The sequence below is a fragment of the Balaenoptera borealis genome, assembly GCF_965194805.1.
Source record: "Balaenoptera borealis genome assembly, chromosome: 7".
Taxonomy (NCBI): domain Eukaryota; kingdom Metazoa; phylum Chordata; class Mammalia; order Artiodactyla; family Balaenopteridae; genus Balaenoptera; species Balaenoptera borealis.
Window position 1 is genome coordinate 117,265,118 of NC_138864.1, and position 19,464 is coordinate 117,284,581.

General features: G+C 48.0%; 1 protein-coding gene across 5 annotated transcripts in view; it reads left to right on the forward strand.

Annotated features, from left to right (window-relative positions):
- TMEM178B (transmembrane protein 178B) overlaps window positions 1-18,616 on the forward strand; it is a 366,100-nt gene extending 347,484 nt beyond the window's left edge. For 3 of the 5 annotated variants that reach the window (XM_082400374.1, XM_082400376.1, XM_082400378.1), the window contains 2 exons: window positions 8,470-9,503; window positions 9,887-18,616. In XM_082400374.1, coding sequence (XP_082256500.1) covers window positions 8,470-8,720 — 251 coding nt within the window. In that variant the 3' untranslated portion in view covers window positions 8,721-9,503; window positions 9,887-18,616. The remainder of the gene's footprint in view (window positions 1-8,469; window positions 9,504-9,886) is intronic. The other 2 variants (XM_082400375.1, XM_082400377.1) reach the window with 2 other exon arrangements.
- The last annotated feature ends 848 nt before the right edge of the window (window positions 18,617-19,464 follow it).

The window sequence follows — 19,464 nt, forward strand, 5'->3', positions numbered from 1 at the left end:
CTGAAAAAAATGTGGATTTATCTGGTGCTGGGCATACTCAGAGAAGACTTCTTGGGCCATTCGGGGCTTGGACTGGGCCATAAAGGATAACTGCCAGGATAGCGGCAGGGGCTCTGTGCAGACTGGGTAAAGGATGGAAATGGCAGAGTCCAGTCAAAGAGACTGGACAGTGGCGCTTTGACCTTAGTAAATTCCCATCACAACCTTTGAACCCACTGATGCTCTCTTCCATTGGCTTAGCCCTTTAGGTGTTTCCCCGAGTTTGAAAAGGCTCAGTCTTGGATGTAGAGGTCACCTGGGCCAGTGATCTTGTGATCAAATCTAACATACACCCAGAAGAATAAGTGTCGTGATGGGGATTGAGGGCGAGTAAGCGTAGATGCGTCGATGAGATGGAGAAAAAGCCACACGACGCCCAGCAGCTATTGTTTTGTACGGCTGTGTTTAGATGCCTGTTTTTGTTACAGGTAGCCATAAAGTCTGGAGACATAGCCTTATTTTATCATGTATTGTAACGTTCTGTTAATAAGCCAGTTATTATATATTCACCTGTTGTATCAGATTGCAGTGGCTGCCAAAACAAAATACGACACACTGGGTGGCTTAAACAAGAGAAATTCATTTTTTCACAGTTCTGGAGGCTGGAAGTCCAAGATCAAGGTGTCATCAGGGTTGCTTCCTCTGAGGCCTGTCTCGCAGCCTTGCAGGTGGTCTCCCTCTTGCTGCCTTTTCATGTGGTCCTCCCTCTGTGCACGCAGCTGTCTCATATCTCTTTGTGTGTCCTAATCTCTTCCTACAAAGACACCAGTCACGTTGGATTAGGGCCCATCCTGAGAGCCTCATTTTCACTTAATTAGCTGTTTAACAGCCCTATCTCCAAATACAGTCACATTCTGAAATATTGGGGGGATTAGGGCTTCAGTATAGGAATTTTATGAGGACACAATTCAGTCCATGACACCCATGTTTCCAGGTTTGGTGGCTACCCTGGAGATATGGAAAACCAAGGGATGCGACTCCGTGTTCTGTGATAGGAACGCGGAGGCTTTTTCTTTAGAGTCAATGCCAACCTATTTGAACCAGCGAGTCCCTTTCGTCGCTTGAGCTGAGGATGTGGCATTACTGTGGCATAATCATGCCCGGACGTAGACCAGCCTTGCAGTGTGCAGACACAGATTCGGGGATACAAAAGCCGCTTGCCTTGCGGGTGAGGTGGCATTCATGCAATGACCGCCTAGAGCATCTGCAGAGTTTGCAGGATGATGGATGGTTTTGTGTTAACTCAGGGCCCCATCCCCTGCAGTGTGTTCTCCCCCAGAGCCTGTCACCACCCCCTGCCTCATCCCAGTGAACCCCTAAGGCACCTTGGCTGTGAAGCCCCATGTGACCTGCCTGCTGGCTGCCGCTGATGCAGTGGTGTATAATTCAACAGTAATTTATATTCCATGCAGGTCTGAGCAAAGCTATAAAGTGCTATCAAGAGCTAAATGCTGCTGAGGCATTTAATCTAAGCAAAGGAAGGGTTTGTATACATCAGCTTCCTGGGATGCATACCACTGTTAAAGGAGGAGGGATCCTTTTTCTGTTTGCCGATTTGCTTCTTTACGGTTTTAAAGATCAGAGGAGGCGGAAGGGAGAGAGTCTCAGAGAGGATTGGGCTGCTTCCTGACCTCCCTGACACACACGTCCGCGAGGGCACTTCTGCAGAGACAGCTTTGCAGCGACCTGTGGGGCTGGGGTCGGGACAGAGGCCCTCTGGCCACCATAGCAACAAGGCACCACGTGAGGGTCAGGGATAAGCAGGCGTCACTCCTTATTCCCAAGAGCAGAAAATGTCACACAGATGGATCTCTGGCCCTGGAAAGCTGCAGAAATTGTACTCCAGTGAAGTTTTGGGTACAACTTGGTCACAGAAAGAATAGCTATTTGGGAAAATGCCTCTGCACACAATATGTGACCGCCCTGGATTCCTGTGAGAACCTTCTTGAGGCCCTCGGTTTCCTAGGCAATGGCTTCTTGAATTAGTAAGAGCACTTCGCTGCCTTGCCTGAGACCACGGTTTTGATGCTGTTTCTCCACGGGGTCCGTGGCTGTGGTTTTACCGCGTGGCTCCTCCAACAGTCCCTGAAAGAAGTGGAGACGCGTTCTCCCCTCCCCTCCTGTGGATGCTGAAGCAGCGGCCACGTAGGAGGCCCCATCTCACCCGCCTTACGTACCTGCAGTCACTGCTCGGAAGTGGGCTGAGCAGTGGTTAATGCCAAAACTCTGAATATCAGCTTAAAAATATCTTGGTAATCAACCTACCAGGTGGTACTGGGATAGAACCATTTGGGGTTGCAGATTAAGTGCTCCCTGGTGACACTTCAAGGTTGCAGAAGAATTAACTGCCCCAAAACAATGCTCTCCTGGCCTGGCATTTCTTAACGTGGCAACATACCCAGGGATCCAAGTTTCTGTGCTTCCACTGGGTTAATAAGGCTTTAGGTTTTCTGTAACCTACAAGCGAGGATTAATTTTTGTAGTCATTGCAGTATCACCGATTGGCCCCAGAGCGCAGGGCAGGAGGGAACGTGTAGGAAGGTGACCAATGTGTACTGCTTAGCCCAGGTCTTTCTAGCTTTAGGACCAAAAGTCACACTTACTAGGGACACACCCTCTACCCTCACCAACTCCCAGGCAAACTGGGATGGTTGATCACCCTTCTAGGGAAGCAAGACTTAGAAAGAAAAAAAAGTCGGAAACTGAAGGGAATTGGGGGTTATGGGGGAAGCACTGGAAATCCTGTGTGTAGCCAGGGAGTACCTCAAACGTACCGTGTCCCTGGGGATTGGGACGCAGAATTACATAATATGTGATACCACACACTACCACATAATCCTATGAATCACTCATGTTCTGGTGGTAGTTCAAATCAGAGGAGAGGGTGAAGTGGCCAGAAAGAGCATGGAATGTGGGTTCAGATGAGGAATGGAAGCCCCAAGTCTGAAAAGACAAAGGGGGAGACAGACAGTGACATCTAGGGAGGGGGGGAACCAAGCCTGGATCAAGGGGCAGCTTGGAAACTCAGGGAAGAGATATCCATCCAGGCAGGAGGAAGTTGTCAAACAGCCAAGAAACTAAAAGTGGGGAGAAAACTGGAATCTAATATTCAGCAACCAGAGAAACATTAATTAGAGATGGCAGCAACGCGAGGAGGTGGGTGAAGATGCTGTATTTGGTGCTGGGACAAGAAGTCGGCCGGCTGGGCATGGAAACTCTTTTCTCTGTCTCGCCCTCACTCAAGCCTCAGCGGTGCCTGGAGTGGAGGGGTGGGGGGGCGGCCGGCGGGCGTGCGGCCAGGGATCCCAGAACACCACACAGCCCTCGCCCCTTCCAGCTGGGCGCTGACGGGACACGCAGACACCGGTGACTGGGGCTGGACCATGGGTTGCCAGGTGACATCATGGGTTTGATTCCTGAAAGAGCTCCAGGTGGGGATGGTCATCCAAGGAAGCAGGTGCTGTGTTTGAATCAAAAGGAAGCATCTATGTTTGCAGAGTTCATTACACTCCTTGGCCATGCCTTCCCGCTCACAGGTGGAGTTTGCAAATAGGGACACCAGAGGGGTCTGGAGGACACTGGTCCCTCTATGCCAGTGGGTCTTGTTAGCACCGGCTCTTGGGCTGCGGGCACATGGGGTGGTGTGGTCTCATCTAACTGGACTTCCTGAGCTCTGAGTCCAAATGTGTGAGAGTCCTGGCACGGAAAAGGTAATTAGATGTCATTTCTCCTTCCAGCCCGCTGCAACTGACTAGTTGGGGCTGGGTGCCGGGAGGGCTGGGCTGAGTAGGAGTCTGAGGCCCCTTCCAGGCCCAGCAGGAATGAGGGTTGAGATGGATTAGCTATTTCTGCCAAAGGCATGGACTTGAAACTAATAGAAGAGCCATTGCACTTTGCTGTCCAAAGCTTTACAGTTCCTATAATGACATGCCTTATGGTCCCCTTGTGAATGGACAAGGCTGGTGCTTTTCAAAAATGTTTAGATCAAATGAAATTTCACGTGGAAACAGATCAAAGCAGGGCTATTCTGGCCAAAGAGAGGAGAGAGGGCTGGGGGTCTCTTTTACTCCCTCTTCCTTTCCCAGTGGCAGCTCCTGAGGCACCTCCATCGAACAGGGTTTGAAAACCACTGGAGGAGGGACTACTTTAGGAGAGGGTCAGGAAGGATCTCTCTGAGAGGATGTCATTTGAGTTGAGATCCCAGAAGATCTCAAGAAGAAGGCCATTCTTCTTAGCTAGAGTACAGGGAGTATGGGGGTCAAGCTGAGAAATGAGGCCAGATAGGTAGGAAGCGTCCACTCAGGTAAGGCCATACAGGCAGGGTAAGGAAGGTGGGATTTAAATTTTTTTTAATATCACTGGAAGAAGAAGGCAGGGAACCAATGATCTGTTACAGAGGTTCTGTGGGAGATGATGGAAGCCTGACCAGGATGGCAGCAGTGAGCATTTCGGAAGTTAGAGGCACGATGGGAGTGTGGGATGTGGACATGCCTTCTCGACTCAGGCTTAGAGACCTAGGACACTGGGGCACTGGGGTTGAAGGAGGGATGCTCTCCAGGCCAGGTGCGGACCCCCTTCTCTTTATTGCCTGCGGACACCCTGTTCATTTTTCAAGACACTGCTTCCTCTGGGAAACCTTCCCTGGCCCGGCATAGTTGTCTCTTACCATTTACTTCTGGGTATTAGCCCTTCTTTTCCTAAACATGGCTAAATATAGGAGCCACCTTATAGTTGTCTGCTCCAGCTCCCTGATTTTACAGATGAGGGGACCAAAGATTCAGAGCTGATACTAAACTCGGGTCTCTTAATCCCCAGTTTGGTGCTATTTTCACTTCATCCTCAGCTTTTCATTTATGTCTGTCTCATATCCCCAGCGAGATTATAAGATTTTTTTTCATCTTTTTATTTTAGATTTTATTAAAAATTCTTAAGAACAGTGATCCTATCTTATTCTCCTTTTTATCCCCCTAACATCTAGCATAATGCTTGGCACAAACATAGAAGTTCAACAGATATTTGCTGATTGGCTGTTGGGTACACCATGGAGCCTGCGGCCGCAGGAATGTCCCCTTCCGTCTGCCCCATTGCAGTTAACCTGCCTCCCCAGACCTGACATCACTTAGGTCTGACAGCCGCGCTGCTGCTGTTCCTACTTGCCTAGCCAGTGTTACAGCCAGTTCTGGCCACACAGCAGAGCCTTGCTCCAAAGGCAAGGGCTTGGGCAGTTCTTTTCACTGAATTGCTAGCTGTGACTACAGTTAGTCTTGGAGGCTGATTGGAATTAGGCTCAAACCCCAAGCCATGGGGGGGAATTATTGAGAAGATGTGACCGTGCATTATTACGTTTGCCTTTCTTGGATCCTCCCTCACCAGTCGATAAGTGCTCCCGAGCAATAAAATGACCCAGGCCACGGCCTGTTCCTTGAGGGGAGAGGAGAGCCTCATACCTGCCCAAAGGACCACTGTACTTCTGGGTGAATGGAAAGAGGCTGCAGTCCCCCGTGCTGTAATATCTATTACCGCCCTTTAATTGAGGATGCTTTCTAGCAGAGACATTTAGAATCTCTATTAGTTCCTCAGGGAACCCCTCAGAGTTGTTGGTGGTAGGGGGAGTTCTGCACCCCACCCTTCCCAGTTGGTCACCAATCCACAGGTCTGAGACTTGGGCTCATCACCTGAGACACAAAGCTGGGTCAGGTAGGGTCCTTGCGCGCCTGTGCCCCTCACCCCCCCACGCTCTGGTACTCCTGCCGTGTGTATTTCCCGTTATGAATGCACGTTTCCAAACTTGAATTTATAAGTGCAGAAGTACATAAAAATATCAATCCTTGCTCCGAACGGAAAACAGCCGTGTCTATGGTAGCTGACGGAAGCTGCTCCAACTCTTCCCTCTTTGTCAACACCGGGCTTTCCTGACATGTTGCACAGATGACCTGCATAACGGGCCATCTTAAGTGAGAGCCCTTAAAGTTTTTTCCCATCTGTGGGAATATTGATGGGAGCTAACAAACCACAGAAATCTTTAGAGGTTCCAAAGTCACAGAACAACTGACAGGAAGTGAAGGCAGGAAGATATCCCAACTAACCCTATTAACATGACAACAAGATGCATGTTATCAACAAGCTGGGCCATTTCCAATTGGTAGGTAATTAAGTCCATATGGTAATTAAGTAATTAGGTCTTCATTTATCAACCACATCTTTGTGTCCTGTCTGCTCTGCTTGCAGAACACCCTTAAAATAGTGTCTATCAAGCTTTTTCAGCTACTGGCAACTTGGGAAGATCAAAACTTCCTTGAGACCGACCTTCTCTCCCGGAACAAATCACTGCACTTAATCAGGAAGACTGTACACAATTTGATGAGAAGAAATGTCTCCATTTTTAAAAGTATCCTATGTGGGTACAGTTTATAGAGAGCCCTTGGGTGACCTCAGTCACATCCAGAGCTTCAATTCATAAGATGATGACTCAGTCCACATCTCTAGCTCAGAAATTACTACCAGGCTCCAGACCCACGGTGCCAAGTGCCTTAACATCCCAAGGGCAGCTCAGATTTGAACTCAGCACGCATGCACACATGTGCGTTCTCTCTTTCCCTCTTCCTGTCCTAAATCTAAATTTTAGTAAATGACGTCATTGCGCACTCAGGTTTCTAAACCAGAAATTGAAAGCGTACTTGAGGCCCAAGCAGGCCAGCTCTGGTTTGTTGGAGTTTGGATTCTTTGGAACTGGTGTCAAAACGAAGCTTTCTTCAATTCTAGCACTCCCAAGCCATTACGCTGTCCTTGGCCGGGGTCCCACAGGCTGCCTCCTTCCCTCTGGCCCCCCTCTGCTTCTTCCCTCACCTGAATCTGTGCCTCAAGGTTATACAAAGAACCTCTGCCCGAACACAGGGTCTCACCAGGCCAATCAACAGAAATCATCTGAGGAACTTTTAAAAAGGAAAGATTCCCATCCTCTCCCGAAGATTCTGATTCAGAAAGTCTGGGATGAGACATAATCCACCCTGGGTACCATCTTAGAATTCCGTCTGAACCCCAGGGCACAGCAGGAGAGACTCGGGGTGCTTTGTAACCCCCCCCCCCACTGTTTTCCCAGGTAATGATGGTGCCATATCTGTTTGTACACGATGACTGTCGCTGCACGCGTGTGCACAAGCATGTACACGAACACACAAACACACACACATGCACACATACGTACACCTACATGCTTCCCACCCACACAATTTTATTTATGCGGCACCTGTGCCCAGGTCACCCCTGACTCACTGCTTTCCATTGCCTCTACCAGCCATTATTCACTAAACAGTCATTCAGTCCTGCCCTGCTCCCTCCTCGCCAGACCCCTCCTTCCTTCTCCCCTTGACTACAGCTCCTAACTGGTCTCCCTGCCTCTGGACTGCCCTCTGCTCTGCTTCTGACTTAGTGGTCTTTGGAAACACAGATCACAGCCACTGAAGTGCCTGGACCCCTGCAGTACTATCGACCCCACCCAGCCTTTTCCAAACTTTACTTCTTCAGGCCATTGTTCTCCTATCTGCAGTGACAGAGGAAACATTAGACACAGCAAATATCCAGAAAAGCTCTTAAACTCATTTTAGGTACATCAAATATCTATTGGCTAAAAGTGGACTTATAATTCTATTTGATAACATTGTATCTCTTGTAGCAGCCTTCTCATTGGAGGTTAATTTGAGCAATGGTTTTTTTTAAAGGAGCGTCATTGAATAAGTTTGTGAAATACCTCATAAGACTAGGCTGGACAAGTTAACTTATGTTACTGTGGATTATGAATCTTAGTGGATGAGAAGTGACGTGCAGAGTTTCCCAGAGTTATTGCCTCTGCTGCCACGTCGTAAAGGAGTTATCTCCTAGGCTTAGTGTTCCACAGAAAACGCTGGGAAATGTCGTCTTACGGGACAAGGCTTCCAGGATTTGGATGACTGGTTGGTAAATGGATTAAAGGAAAACCCAATATCGTATGAGACATTGTGTATGGAAAAGAAAAGAATAAAAATGTTTTTCTCTTTAAAGAAGTAGCAGTGGGGGGTGTTTTCTGCGTCTCCAAGGAAAGACAGTGAATTTTAAAGGCTTTCGAGAAATGAGCCAGATACTCTCCTGCTTCACTGCGCCCTACACAAACTGTCATGTGATATATTTTTAGTATTTTCCCAAAGGAGAGACTCCCCGAGTTTATGCAAGACTGGGCAGTTATTGGAGCATGAGGGAGCCTTGATACTATTCCCCTCTCCATGAATATTTCCAAATATTGATCTCGTTGGCAGGTTACTCTTACCTGGATCTCCTCATTGTTCCTACTCAAGAAAATCGAAAATGTAGTAAACCTCACTTCTCTCTTTCTCTCTCCCTCTCCTCTTCCCTTTCCTTCTCTGTTACCCCACCCCTGTTTCTTCCCTTCTCCTCCAGGAACTTTCTGCATCATTTCACTGTGCACCTGTGTGGCCGGGATCAACTTTGAGCTGTCACGCTACCCACGCTACCTGTATGGACTCCCCGACGACATCAGCCATGGCTACGGATGGTCCATGTTCTGTGCTTGGGGGGGCCTGGGCCTCACGCTAATCTCGGGATTCTTCTGTACCTTGGCCCCTTCTGTCCAACCTGTCCCGAGGACCAACTGCCCCAAATCCAGACCCGAGAATGGGACAGTGTGCTAAAAAAACAAACCCATACATATATATATATATATATATAAATATATATATAAATATATATATAATATACATATATACAACAAAACTCAATCACGATGATGCCAGTGCCAAGGCAGAGTGGAGCTGGCTCAGGCACCTGCATCTCGTCGGACTTTGTGTTGCCTCATCACCGAGATGGGGAAGGCGTTCCCATCACGTGGCTCTTCCATCAGTTCTTAACTTTTGGCTCCGTGGTTTCTTGAAGACATCACCACTCGAGATAGTCCCGATTGCTGTCACTCACGAGGATGGGGTGGTGGGCTGGGAAGGGACGGTGCCCGTGGTCTGGGGCGGCACGGGTGTAGACAAGGAAGTGCCCTCCGCTGGGCTGGCAGGAGGGGACAATACCCCAACACCGATCATATCAGAGAAACAATGCTCTTAGTTCATAGAATGTAACCAGATCTTTGAGGCCATTTCCAGAACCATTTTCTTCTCCTGCCCTTCCCGTTCTGATTTCCTTCCTGGCCGACCAGTGACACACAAGAAGTGGAAGAGGAAACACACCGAGAAGGGAGTTTTCTCTTTGCTGCCAAACTTTTGGACAAAGTTCCGGAGGTGGGAAGGGGGAGAGCACAGCTTGCTGAGAGACAAGATCCGCATCGATGAGAGGACACTTCAGCGGATGCTCAGAAAACCCAGGCTTACCTTCCAGCTGCCTTACGCCCAGTTAAGCAAGAGGCCGCCCTGCCCCGAACCCCATCTGCACTCCCCGGGAAGATCGGAGCCTTGGAGTAACGCTGTAATGTGTGTGTGTGTGTGTGTGTGTGTGTGTGTGTGTGTGTGTGTGTGTGTGTGTGTGTGTGTGTGTGTGTGTGTGCGCGCGCGCGCGGGCGCACGCATGCGACAACTTCAGGCAGTTTCCTTTTTTTCTTTTCACCTTTTTAAATGGCAATAGTGGGTTATGACTGTTGTCTGTCATTTGTGGTGGTTTCATGGCCCAGGATGGAGGGCCCAAGACCTAGGAAGCATCATGAGGGGCGGGCTTCTATGGGGGCCAGTTTTGCAGCTTCAGATACCTGGAGTGTGTGTGCGTGCGTGTGTGTGTGTGTGTGTGCGTGTGTGTGTGTGTGGATGTTTTCTGAGTGTGGGGTTTTATCATTTGTGTTGCGTTTTTCTGTTATTTTTAGTGCAGCTGAAATTCCCAGAGGGCAGAACCAAGGACAAAACCACTGGGCAGAGGACCTGTGGTGCTTCACATCCCATTTCTGGGACGTCATGGGACTTAGTCCTCTAATTTTGGAAGTTCAAGACACAGCTGGGTACACGAGCCATGAGCGAAGAGGGGGAATACGGTTCAAGAGGGAGAAGGAAAGTGGCCTCTGTTGCTGTTGGAAAGTCCATATACCAGACAAGACCTTTCACTTCCCATCACAGAAGCTGTCCTTTGTCACTGGACATCCACCCCTTTTGCAGGGGTGACCTGTGTACAGACGAAAGAAAATGGGTCACCTGCAGAGAGAGCCGCCATGTCCCATGGACTCCAGTTTGTATGATATTGTGTAAATTCATGGAGAACTCTTGACTCTTGCCATCTTCTTCCTTTTCCTCTTGGTATTCAAGGCCTCGAACCCCAGGTAGCCATCTTGGTGGCTAGCACCCAAACAGAGGTGGCCTCCGTCCGGCCTGGTGTCTCAGGCTCGGGTGAGCGCATTGGCACTGCAGGGGGTTGGCGAGCTTTGGAGCCAGCCAGCGCGTTGTGAAAGCTGGGGGGACAGGAGTCTGCCAGCAAGAGTGGGCAGCAGCAGCTGACCGTCACCTCAGTGACCCCGCGGGGGCCGAGCAGCCCTGGGGAGGCAAGGAGAGAATCCCCCGAGCCGTCCAGCCATGGGTCAACCGTGTAGCCGAGAATTCAGTTGCTTCATAACTGAATGTGCTCTGGGAACTTTGCCACCCACTCAGCAGCCTTCCTTCCCAGCCATGCCCTCTGTTTCATCTATCTGTCCTCTACCCTGCCTCCCCTCCAGATCCCCCCTTTTCTCACCTGTGAACCATTTCCCTTCTCCCTCTTCCATCCACCAGGCTCCAAGTCCCGCCTCTCTCCTCATCTGCTCTTTTTGACTATGTGTGTGCGTGTAATTCACAACCACATAGGACATCTGATGTGCATGGATGGGTCTGAGTGTGGGTCTCTGTGTGTGTGTATCTCTCTGGTGCATTTTGTGTACATTTGTGTCAGTATGTACCTGGACGCAGATGTGCGGTGTACTACTCAAGACTTCCTTGCTGGCGACACGGATCAGCTTCTGCAAAAAGGCTCATGTGTGAGTGAGTGCCCCGTGCGTGGGGAGATAGGAGATGACGGGGCAGGAAATGCTGTTAGCTCCTAATTGCACTTCTAAGGATGATTTTTAAAACAAAGGATGTATTCTATGAGAAGGGAGATAATTTTCAGGAAAACCCAGTGTTTCAGTTGTACAGGGAATTAAAAAAAATAATAATTTGCTTTGAAAAGTTAGATTTCCCACTTCAGGGGAAGGTCATACTTGGGCTTCAGGAAAAGTGAGGAGAAGTATCTCAGATTGTGTCTTCCTTCCAAGCATCTTGACTGGGCTCCGCCTAGCAGGGAGAGGTGGGCGTCCACCGGCATCTGTTTGGGGCAGAAGGCTTCTCTGTGACCACATCCAAATTTCAGCTGTTTCCCAATTGTAGGAAAATGGGGAAAGAAATTCCAAATGGGGCAATTTGTAATCAATCATTTAAACTTTTCTTAAGTAACCAGTACTGTTCACCAACCTGTAATTTATACCCTCTTTTCTAATCCCATGCTTGCCGTAAATAGATCATCCACTCTCTCCAACTACTAATCATTATAATAGACCTTTAACACAGATTGCTGCATCCCTTTGAAATGTTCCTAAATGCTAGGAGGACCCCTAGGAAAGAAGTAAACCACCTGGGCTCAACTCACCATCAGCAGAGCAGGAGCTTAGAGCTGCTCTCTTTGGAAATGGGGCCAGAAATATACAGACACACACGCTCTGGGTCTGACCCTGCTCGGGGCCAATAAAAGCCCAGCCACATGGCCAGGATGGAAGCCCTGTACAGATGGCAAGTCCTGGCTGTGGGAGAACTGCTCTGGTGACCTTGATCCCTCCGGCCTAGGGACTTGACCCCAGATGAAGACGTGTCACTCCAAGCTGTCACTGAAGCTTTCGTGCTGTGAGGGCTGAGGAAGAAGAGAAGGCAGGGAGGGAGGAGAAGGAAGAAGGAGGCTCTACCTTCGAGGGTCTTTACATCAGACTTTGCTAACCCCAGATCAGAGTAGAACCCAACCTTCTGACGGGATTCAAGGTCAGCAGCCTCACCCACCAGCCCCCACCCCAGGTCAAGTTCAAAATCCCTACAGGTGTGCAGGCGAGGCCTATGACCGTGTATGTGTTTTGAGCTCCGTGAAAGTCGACCTTGAGCACGGGGCCTTTTATTTCCTTCCCTGCCCTAGGACCTTGGGGATTCAGGAAGTGGGGTGTCTGCCTTAGAAAGAGGTCCTATTTCTTCCCCCATTTTGAGAGTTTTGGTTTCTTCTTCTGATTTCTGTTCCTTTCTGTCCACTCACTTCCACTTTCCCTCTGCATCAACTACGACCCATTAAAATAGTTAAGGAATCTGTCTTTAGAGAGGCTCATCCACTCCAAGCAGCCCCCTTCCTTGTTTGCTGTGGCTGTAGGTTTCATAAGGAGTTCTGTGACTCCCTGGCATCAAAGCGTAAAAAAATTTCAAACGTGCCTGTTCCAGCTTCAATCCTCCTCCAAGTCCCAGCCTTTCAACGATAACACCCTTTCGATTTCAGGGATCACAAAGTCACAAACACTCGACAACTGCACCAAATCAAGACAAAGCCTTCCTCAATCACACGTCCATGTGCAGCACCCTGGGCCCTGGTGCCATTTGGGTATACTCTCTTGTTGGGAGTGAGTGGTTTCACCTAGCAATGCTTTGCCTCTCTTTCGATAAGGGAAGAAGACGTCCTGAGACTCTTCGGTCGGCGCCCCACATCTTAATGTTCATCCACTGTCACCACGAGAGGTCTAAAATGAAAGAACCACGTGTAGTTGTCCTGGTTAAATGGGAAGATGTGCTGCTTCCGTCTCCAAAGCTGCCCACCTGACTCAGATTCAGGATAATGGAATCAAGTACATCACCCAGAGGCGTTTAGAATTGACTCTGTCTTCACCTGGCTTATTCTGAGAGCATTAACGAACTGATTTTCAAGTTTTGGGGGGGAAGGAGTGGGAAGAAACACACTCTGGTCATCTTTGGTGTGATATGTGTGGGATGTTTGCTTGATTCTTGTAGCTAAAGGGAAGCTACTCTTCTGAAAATGTCCCCTCTGCTCTAGGGACGAACCTTTCCCGCGGACACATCCAGCCCTTTCCAGGGAAAGATGATGAGTCATGGAGTGATTTCACCACAGATAGAAATAGTTGGTGCATTAACAGCCGGTTTGGCTTCTGTGCTGTCTTCCAGCTGTTATACAGTAGAATAAGGGGACAGATTTTTAAACAAGACCACCTGAGTTGATGGTCACAAAAGTTTCTGGTTTCGCTCAACGTGGTCACCTTGGTGGGCTGGGTTTTCCCTCTTTTCATCAATGTCTCCATGGTGCAAAATATTTCTTAAACATTAGGGTTAGTTCTTAGACTACATTATTATTGGCTATTTGATTTTTTTTTCCTGAATAATACATGTTCATTGTAGAAAATTAGAAAAATAAAATACAAAAGAAAAGAAACCTTAGAAGATTGTTCATCATCCCATGGCTCTGGGCATCATGATTGTCATATAACCAACACTTCCCCATCAGTGGTTGTCTCTGGGTTGGCAGTTGGGGCCAGGGGTGCAGCCCATGACCACAGAACTACATTGGTCTGTGTGGAGTTGACCCTATGTTCATGGCAGTGAGAGCACAGGGCCCTGAGCCCCCAGAGGTAGCAAACAGGCCTTTGAAGAGGCTCAATGCCAGAGCTTAGGGGCAGGGTGGAACAGAGCTAAAAGATTCCAACTTTGGGATTTCTTTCCTTTTTCTGTTTCTCCTTCCTTCCTTCTCCTTCCTCTCTCTCTCTTTTTTTTTTTTTTTTTTGAGTGCCACATCAATCTAATGATAGGGGTAAGAGCACTGAAGCCAGAGTAACTCACTAATTCAGCTACACTTGTATAATGCAATTACTGTACATTTCATTTCAGCTCTGCGCTAAAATCATTTGTGACTCTGGGCACTGTGTATTCTCCATACTTGAACTTCCTCATCCACAAAATGAGGATAGAGATAACACTTTACCTCATGGTATATTAAGGGTGACAAAGAAATTGCAAAGGGATTTGCAAACATGAAGTGTATGAATTATGCACTGTTCAAATTCTCCTGCAGCGGCCAAGCCCCCAGTGAATGGAATTTTTCCACGTGGTCTCTGAGCCTCACCGCGGAAAGGATAATCTAGAACGAGGGGTCATCTTGGCCACTGAACAGGACTGTACTATCCAAATTAAGCACCTAGATTTTATTTGACCATCCAGCCTCCTCAGAGAAGTCGGCTCCTTAATTTACCCATTCCCAGCCTTCCTTCCTTGTGTCCAAAGCCAGTTTTGCAAAGAGCACTCTTAATCCTCTTTATTATTCCCAGAGGTGATGGAATAAGTAAACCATATGTGGCAAATGGCATAAGTGAGCTAAAACAGTTAACTGTTAAGACACACAGTCGAGGCCTCAGTTATTTACTGTTTTACCATTCTCCTAACGTCATTTCTGGCTGTCCGTGCCCAAGTGGTGGGGCAAATCAGATTCTGAGGCATTTTATTTTATTTTATTTTATTTTTTTTTAATTTTTATTTATTTATTTATGGCTGCGTTGGGTCTTCCTTTCTGTGCGAGGGCTTTCTCTAGTTGTGGCAAGCGGGGGCCACTCTTCATCGCGGTGCGTGGGCCTCTCACTGTCGTGGCCTCTCCTGTTGTGGAGCACAGGCTCCAGACGCGCAGGCTCAGTAATTGTGGCTCACGGGCCCAGCCGCTCCACGGCATGTGGGATCCTCCCAGACCAGGGCTCGAACCCGTGTCCCCTGCACTGGCAGGCGGATTCTCAACCACTGCGCCACCTGGGAAGCCCCTGAGGCATTTTAAATGGTCTTTTAAGTTTACGATGGGAACGAGCTTCAAGGAACTGGGATCTTCTTTCTCTTGGCCGTTGGTGAAGCAGATGGCTTCATCAAAAGCACGTGGGTTCTTACAGGAAGGCCTTCGGATGGTGCATTCGCTAGGAGTTGTTCTGGGCGTGATCCTGTTTGGGAAAAGCTGAATTCTAGGTTCTAAACAAGAAAAGAAAGCATTTCCCAGAGGGTCTGCATGCTTTCCACTTTGCAGTGGATCAGCTGAAGTGTTATGGCGAGACCTTTTCCAAGGGAAATCCAGGTCACTACTCCCAGTATGGTTGGAGCCCAGCCAGGGATGGGGGAACCACCCAACCGCAGAGGATGGTTGTTCACTAGTGAGAAACAGAAAACTGGGTGTAAGTTACACAGCAGTAACTCAAACCTGGCCTCGCTCTGACAGACACCAACCTCAGCCATTGCAGCTCCCTCTCTTCACTTCCAAGGACCGGGCGTTTGTTCCTGGAGGAACTCTGTGTCCCGCTGTCCTCTCCTGGCTGCGCATTTCCCTTCCTTTCCGGGTCGCCCGTAGACCCTTTCTAGCCTGAATGTATCTGTGTGTCTGTGTCGCTGTGACTGTAATGATGCCTTTCACGTTGAAGAGCTTTCACCAACTCCATCTCCTCCTCCTTTCCCCTTTCCACCCATGGTGTGACTGTTTTGCTAGTCAAGACTATCTGTAAAAATGTACAAATAAAAGTGGGAACTGAAAATAAGGGGGAGGGAATTGAGATTAAACAAATGCATTGCTGTAGCCCTCGGTTTTCTGAGGACTTATGTGGACTGCCCTAAAATCCCAACTCTGTGTTGGGATTTGAAGGGAGGGAAGCCATTGGCGCAGGAGTTTTGTTGGTTTTTTTTTTTCTGGTTGTTTCTCTGACAGTCAACGAGTGTCTGCTTGGAACTCTCTTTTCTAAAGGTTTGGACCTTTAAAATATATTTTCCAAAAAGTAAAAGCAAGTCATCCAAGTGTGAAAGGTGAAGGTCAACACAGAGACCTGATCTGGGGGTGGTATTAATAGCCTTGGCTATTAAACTGGCTCACTCGGGGCCTTGGGCGAATGAGGTTACCTCACCAGCTCTCTGCGTCCTCTCAGCCAAACGGGGCTGGGGGCTCCTGGGGCTCCCAGTCTCCCTGGCCGTTCTGCTGCTATCTTTGGAGAGGCTTCAGGCCCGTGCTGGTCCGTGTTTACTGCAGGAGGTGCATTGGGAGAATCCCTCCTGGCTGCTCCCGCCCCCACGCTTTCACTCTTCGGAAAGTGACCTCGAGCTAACACCCAGTGTGTGCTGGAGTCCAAAGCCTTTTATCTACCTTTTCATTCTCAGATGCCTTTCCACCCACTTTGATGATGTCATTTTACCGCGGTTACCGACAGAGCTTTGCTGCGCTGGGGTAGGAGGTAGAGTTTCAAAGGAGATGATGTATGTGAATTGCTTTGGAATCTATGACTTACTCTGCCACCCCAGCTTGTACTATCAGAAGCAGGGAGTCTGGCCAAGGGACGCGACCGAATCAGAATGAAGAAAGCCTTGGTGGGGTGCGGGGGTAGATGCAGACGAGGTTAAGGTAAAGAAAGCTTTTGGAAGGGGAAATGGCAGAATCACAGGGCATCCTCAGCGTGGCAGCAGAGAAGGATCCCCAAAAGGCAGGGCACCCAGAAGAGAAAGTAGAAAAGAGAAACAGGGGCAGGTAATCCTGTAGCACCAAGAGCTGCCTCCCCACAGGATAGAGAAGACTAGCTGCTCCAGATTCACACCAAGCTTGGTCAGTGACCTAACCGCTCCTCCTTCATGGCACCTTCAATCCAAACCTTTCTCCTCTCTGATGGTCCACAGTGATCATCTCTAGGGTCAGCTTCAGGAAGGCAGTTTAGAACAGTGCTGTCCAATAGGTACAATGCAAGCCACATATGCAATTTTAAATATCCTAGTAGCCCCATTTTTTAAAGTCCAAAGAAATAGGTGAGGTTAATTTTAATACCTATTTTAACCCACCATATCAAAAATATTATCATTTCAACGTGGAACCAGTATAAAAATTACTGAGCTACTTATATTCTTTTTTTTTTTTCCAAATGAAATCTTCAAAATCCAATGTGAATTTTACTCTTAGAAAACATCTCAGTTTGGACCAGCCACATTTCCAGTGTTCAATAACCACACGCGGCCACTGGCTGACGTGTAGGACAGCAAAGATCTAGACTGTTCATTAGGGGATGGAATGGAATCACCCTTACCTGTGAGTCACACAGATCTCATGGCAGGCAGATGCTGGAGGTCGGTGTTGGCCCCGAGTAGAAAACACACGAGCAATGTCCAGGCTGCCATCCTGGCCTCTGGAAGTTGCTCACCCGCTTAGAGGAGAGGACCACTGCTTGTCAAATACATATCACATCTGCCCCAGAAGGTCAGTGCTGCCCCTGGGCATGGCCCCGATGACCCGTCAGAGTTCTAGAGGCCAAAGCAAGTCACTTTCTTCAGCTGTAGGAACACCAGCTTATCCCTTATCCAGACGTCCTTTATCTTAGGATGGAAAGAGGGGCAGACGGGCCTTCTCTTCGTCAAGAATAAAGATCTCCACAACTTCTTATCACCTGGTCCAGTCACCTGCTAATAGCATCTCACCAATATTTGGAGCTGTTTTCTCAATCCCTTACTTTCCTTAAATGCTAAAAGGGGCTGTGCTGTAAAGAGCGGTGGCCACAGGCAGACTGGGTCTCCTAGGAGGTGGCAGTGACAAGCTCTGTCCCTTACAGACTCAGTCCACTATTGCCCACCTCTCCCTCCTGCCCCAAGGCTTTCTTTAGATTTGAAGAAACCTCTTTCGGCGGGCGGGGACAGAAGCGGGGTGGAGACAGGAAGTGAGGTCTTAGTGCAGAGAACAGAATAAAATGCAAGCAGACAACCCCTGGGCATTCTCAAAGCATTTCAAAGAGCCAATATGACAAGGTTGGATTCATTTAAAATATTGCGTCCTGAGCCCTGTGTTACCGAGCAAAAGAGAATGAGCTGATTTGGTGAGTACATTTTATATATGGTCATTAGACAGGGACTGTAGCCATAAAAACTCTCAAACACCTGGAGTGTTTATGGTCCACCAGATTATTATTGCTCAGTCAATATAAATTGATTTACCTTTCATTTGCATAGTGCTTTCTGATTGGTTAGACAAGGGATGATGTGTACTGCAGGGTTCCAACACCGCCTCTGCCCTCAGAGGTAGCAATTCCTGTGGTTATTGGTGCTAAAATAAGATTAAATGTTATGTTAATTTGTTCTGATACGATGTGAATAAATGTGTTGTTTAATCTTAACAAGAATGCTACATCTTATCAGATCTATTGTACTGTCTGTTCCTTCTCATAGTTAATTACAGGAAAGGTGATCCAAACCAGATCTTGAAACTATTGTGCTATTCTGAGAGGTGAATTTAACAGGGAAGTGGGAGGGGGGGATGAAAAGGGAAATTGCCAGGTTCCTGTGACTTTGCAAGGACTGAGGAAGCAGAGAGCATTTGGGGACTTCACTGACACTGACTGCATCTTGCAATTTTCTTTTTCAAATTGGCAGAAATATTGTATTTCCATGGATTGAAGAAATAAAGTGTCTGGTAATTAAATGACTTGTTCATGGAAAAAAATAAAAATAAATAATCTGTCAGTTGTGGAATGTAAACTGATTAAACAATTAAATAAAGAAGATCATGTTGTGTGTTTTAAGTAATTGTATCTGCTTGGGGAAGAGGGGTAGACCCTGCAGTATTTGATGGAGAACAATAGTTTTCCCTCAGGCTTTGTACAGAAAAAAAAACTGAACAACTTTTATGTAGATTACAGACTGAAAACTCTAACCCTGAAGGAAATAGACAGTAAACATTTCAAGCATGTGTAAGCCAAAGGTAAATGCTTTTAAAGTTGCAGGGCCGGGTGCGGTGGGGATGGAGAGGGACTCAGAAGAGAAAAACAAGGAAACTATTGTTCTTTTTGTCCTGGTGTTGGCGTTCTTAACATTTTTTAAAATGGTTTATAAGATGCTGAAATTACTGGTTACATTCTAACCTCCCACCCTATTTCTTCTTGGCTATCAGTAAGGAGAGACATTTCTCTCACAGTCTTCATCATCTCTATCCCTACCTTAGAATCCCAGTTCCTTTCCACCCATGTGCCTTTTAAACATTTCTGGCTCATGCCTGGGTAGGACATCTAGGGAAGCAGTGAAGATGACAGCAGGTAGGTGCTTTTTAAGGATCGTGTCACTCAGCATCTTGAGTTTTAAGCCAAAGAAACTGGCTCTGTCTGGTCTAAGTGGGAAAGTCATTTACTGAAAAGACATGGGCAGCTGGAAGCCCACAGCGCAGGCAGGAAGAAACGAGCAGCTAGGTAGCCAGAATCACACCCAGTCCACTCTGGACTCTACACCACAGTTGCCTGGTTGCCACTGTTACCATGGAGACCATATGTTGCTGCGCTGCCACCGTCAACAGGATGAATCTCCAGGTACCCGCTTTTTTCAGTCGGTATCCCCAGAATCTCAGGGGTGTGCACCATCTGAGGGGGACAGGCAAACA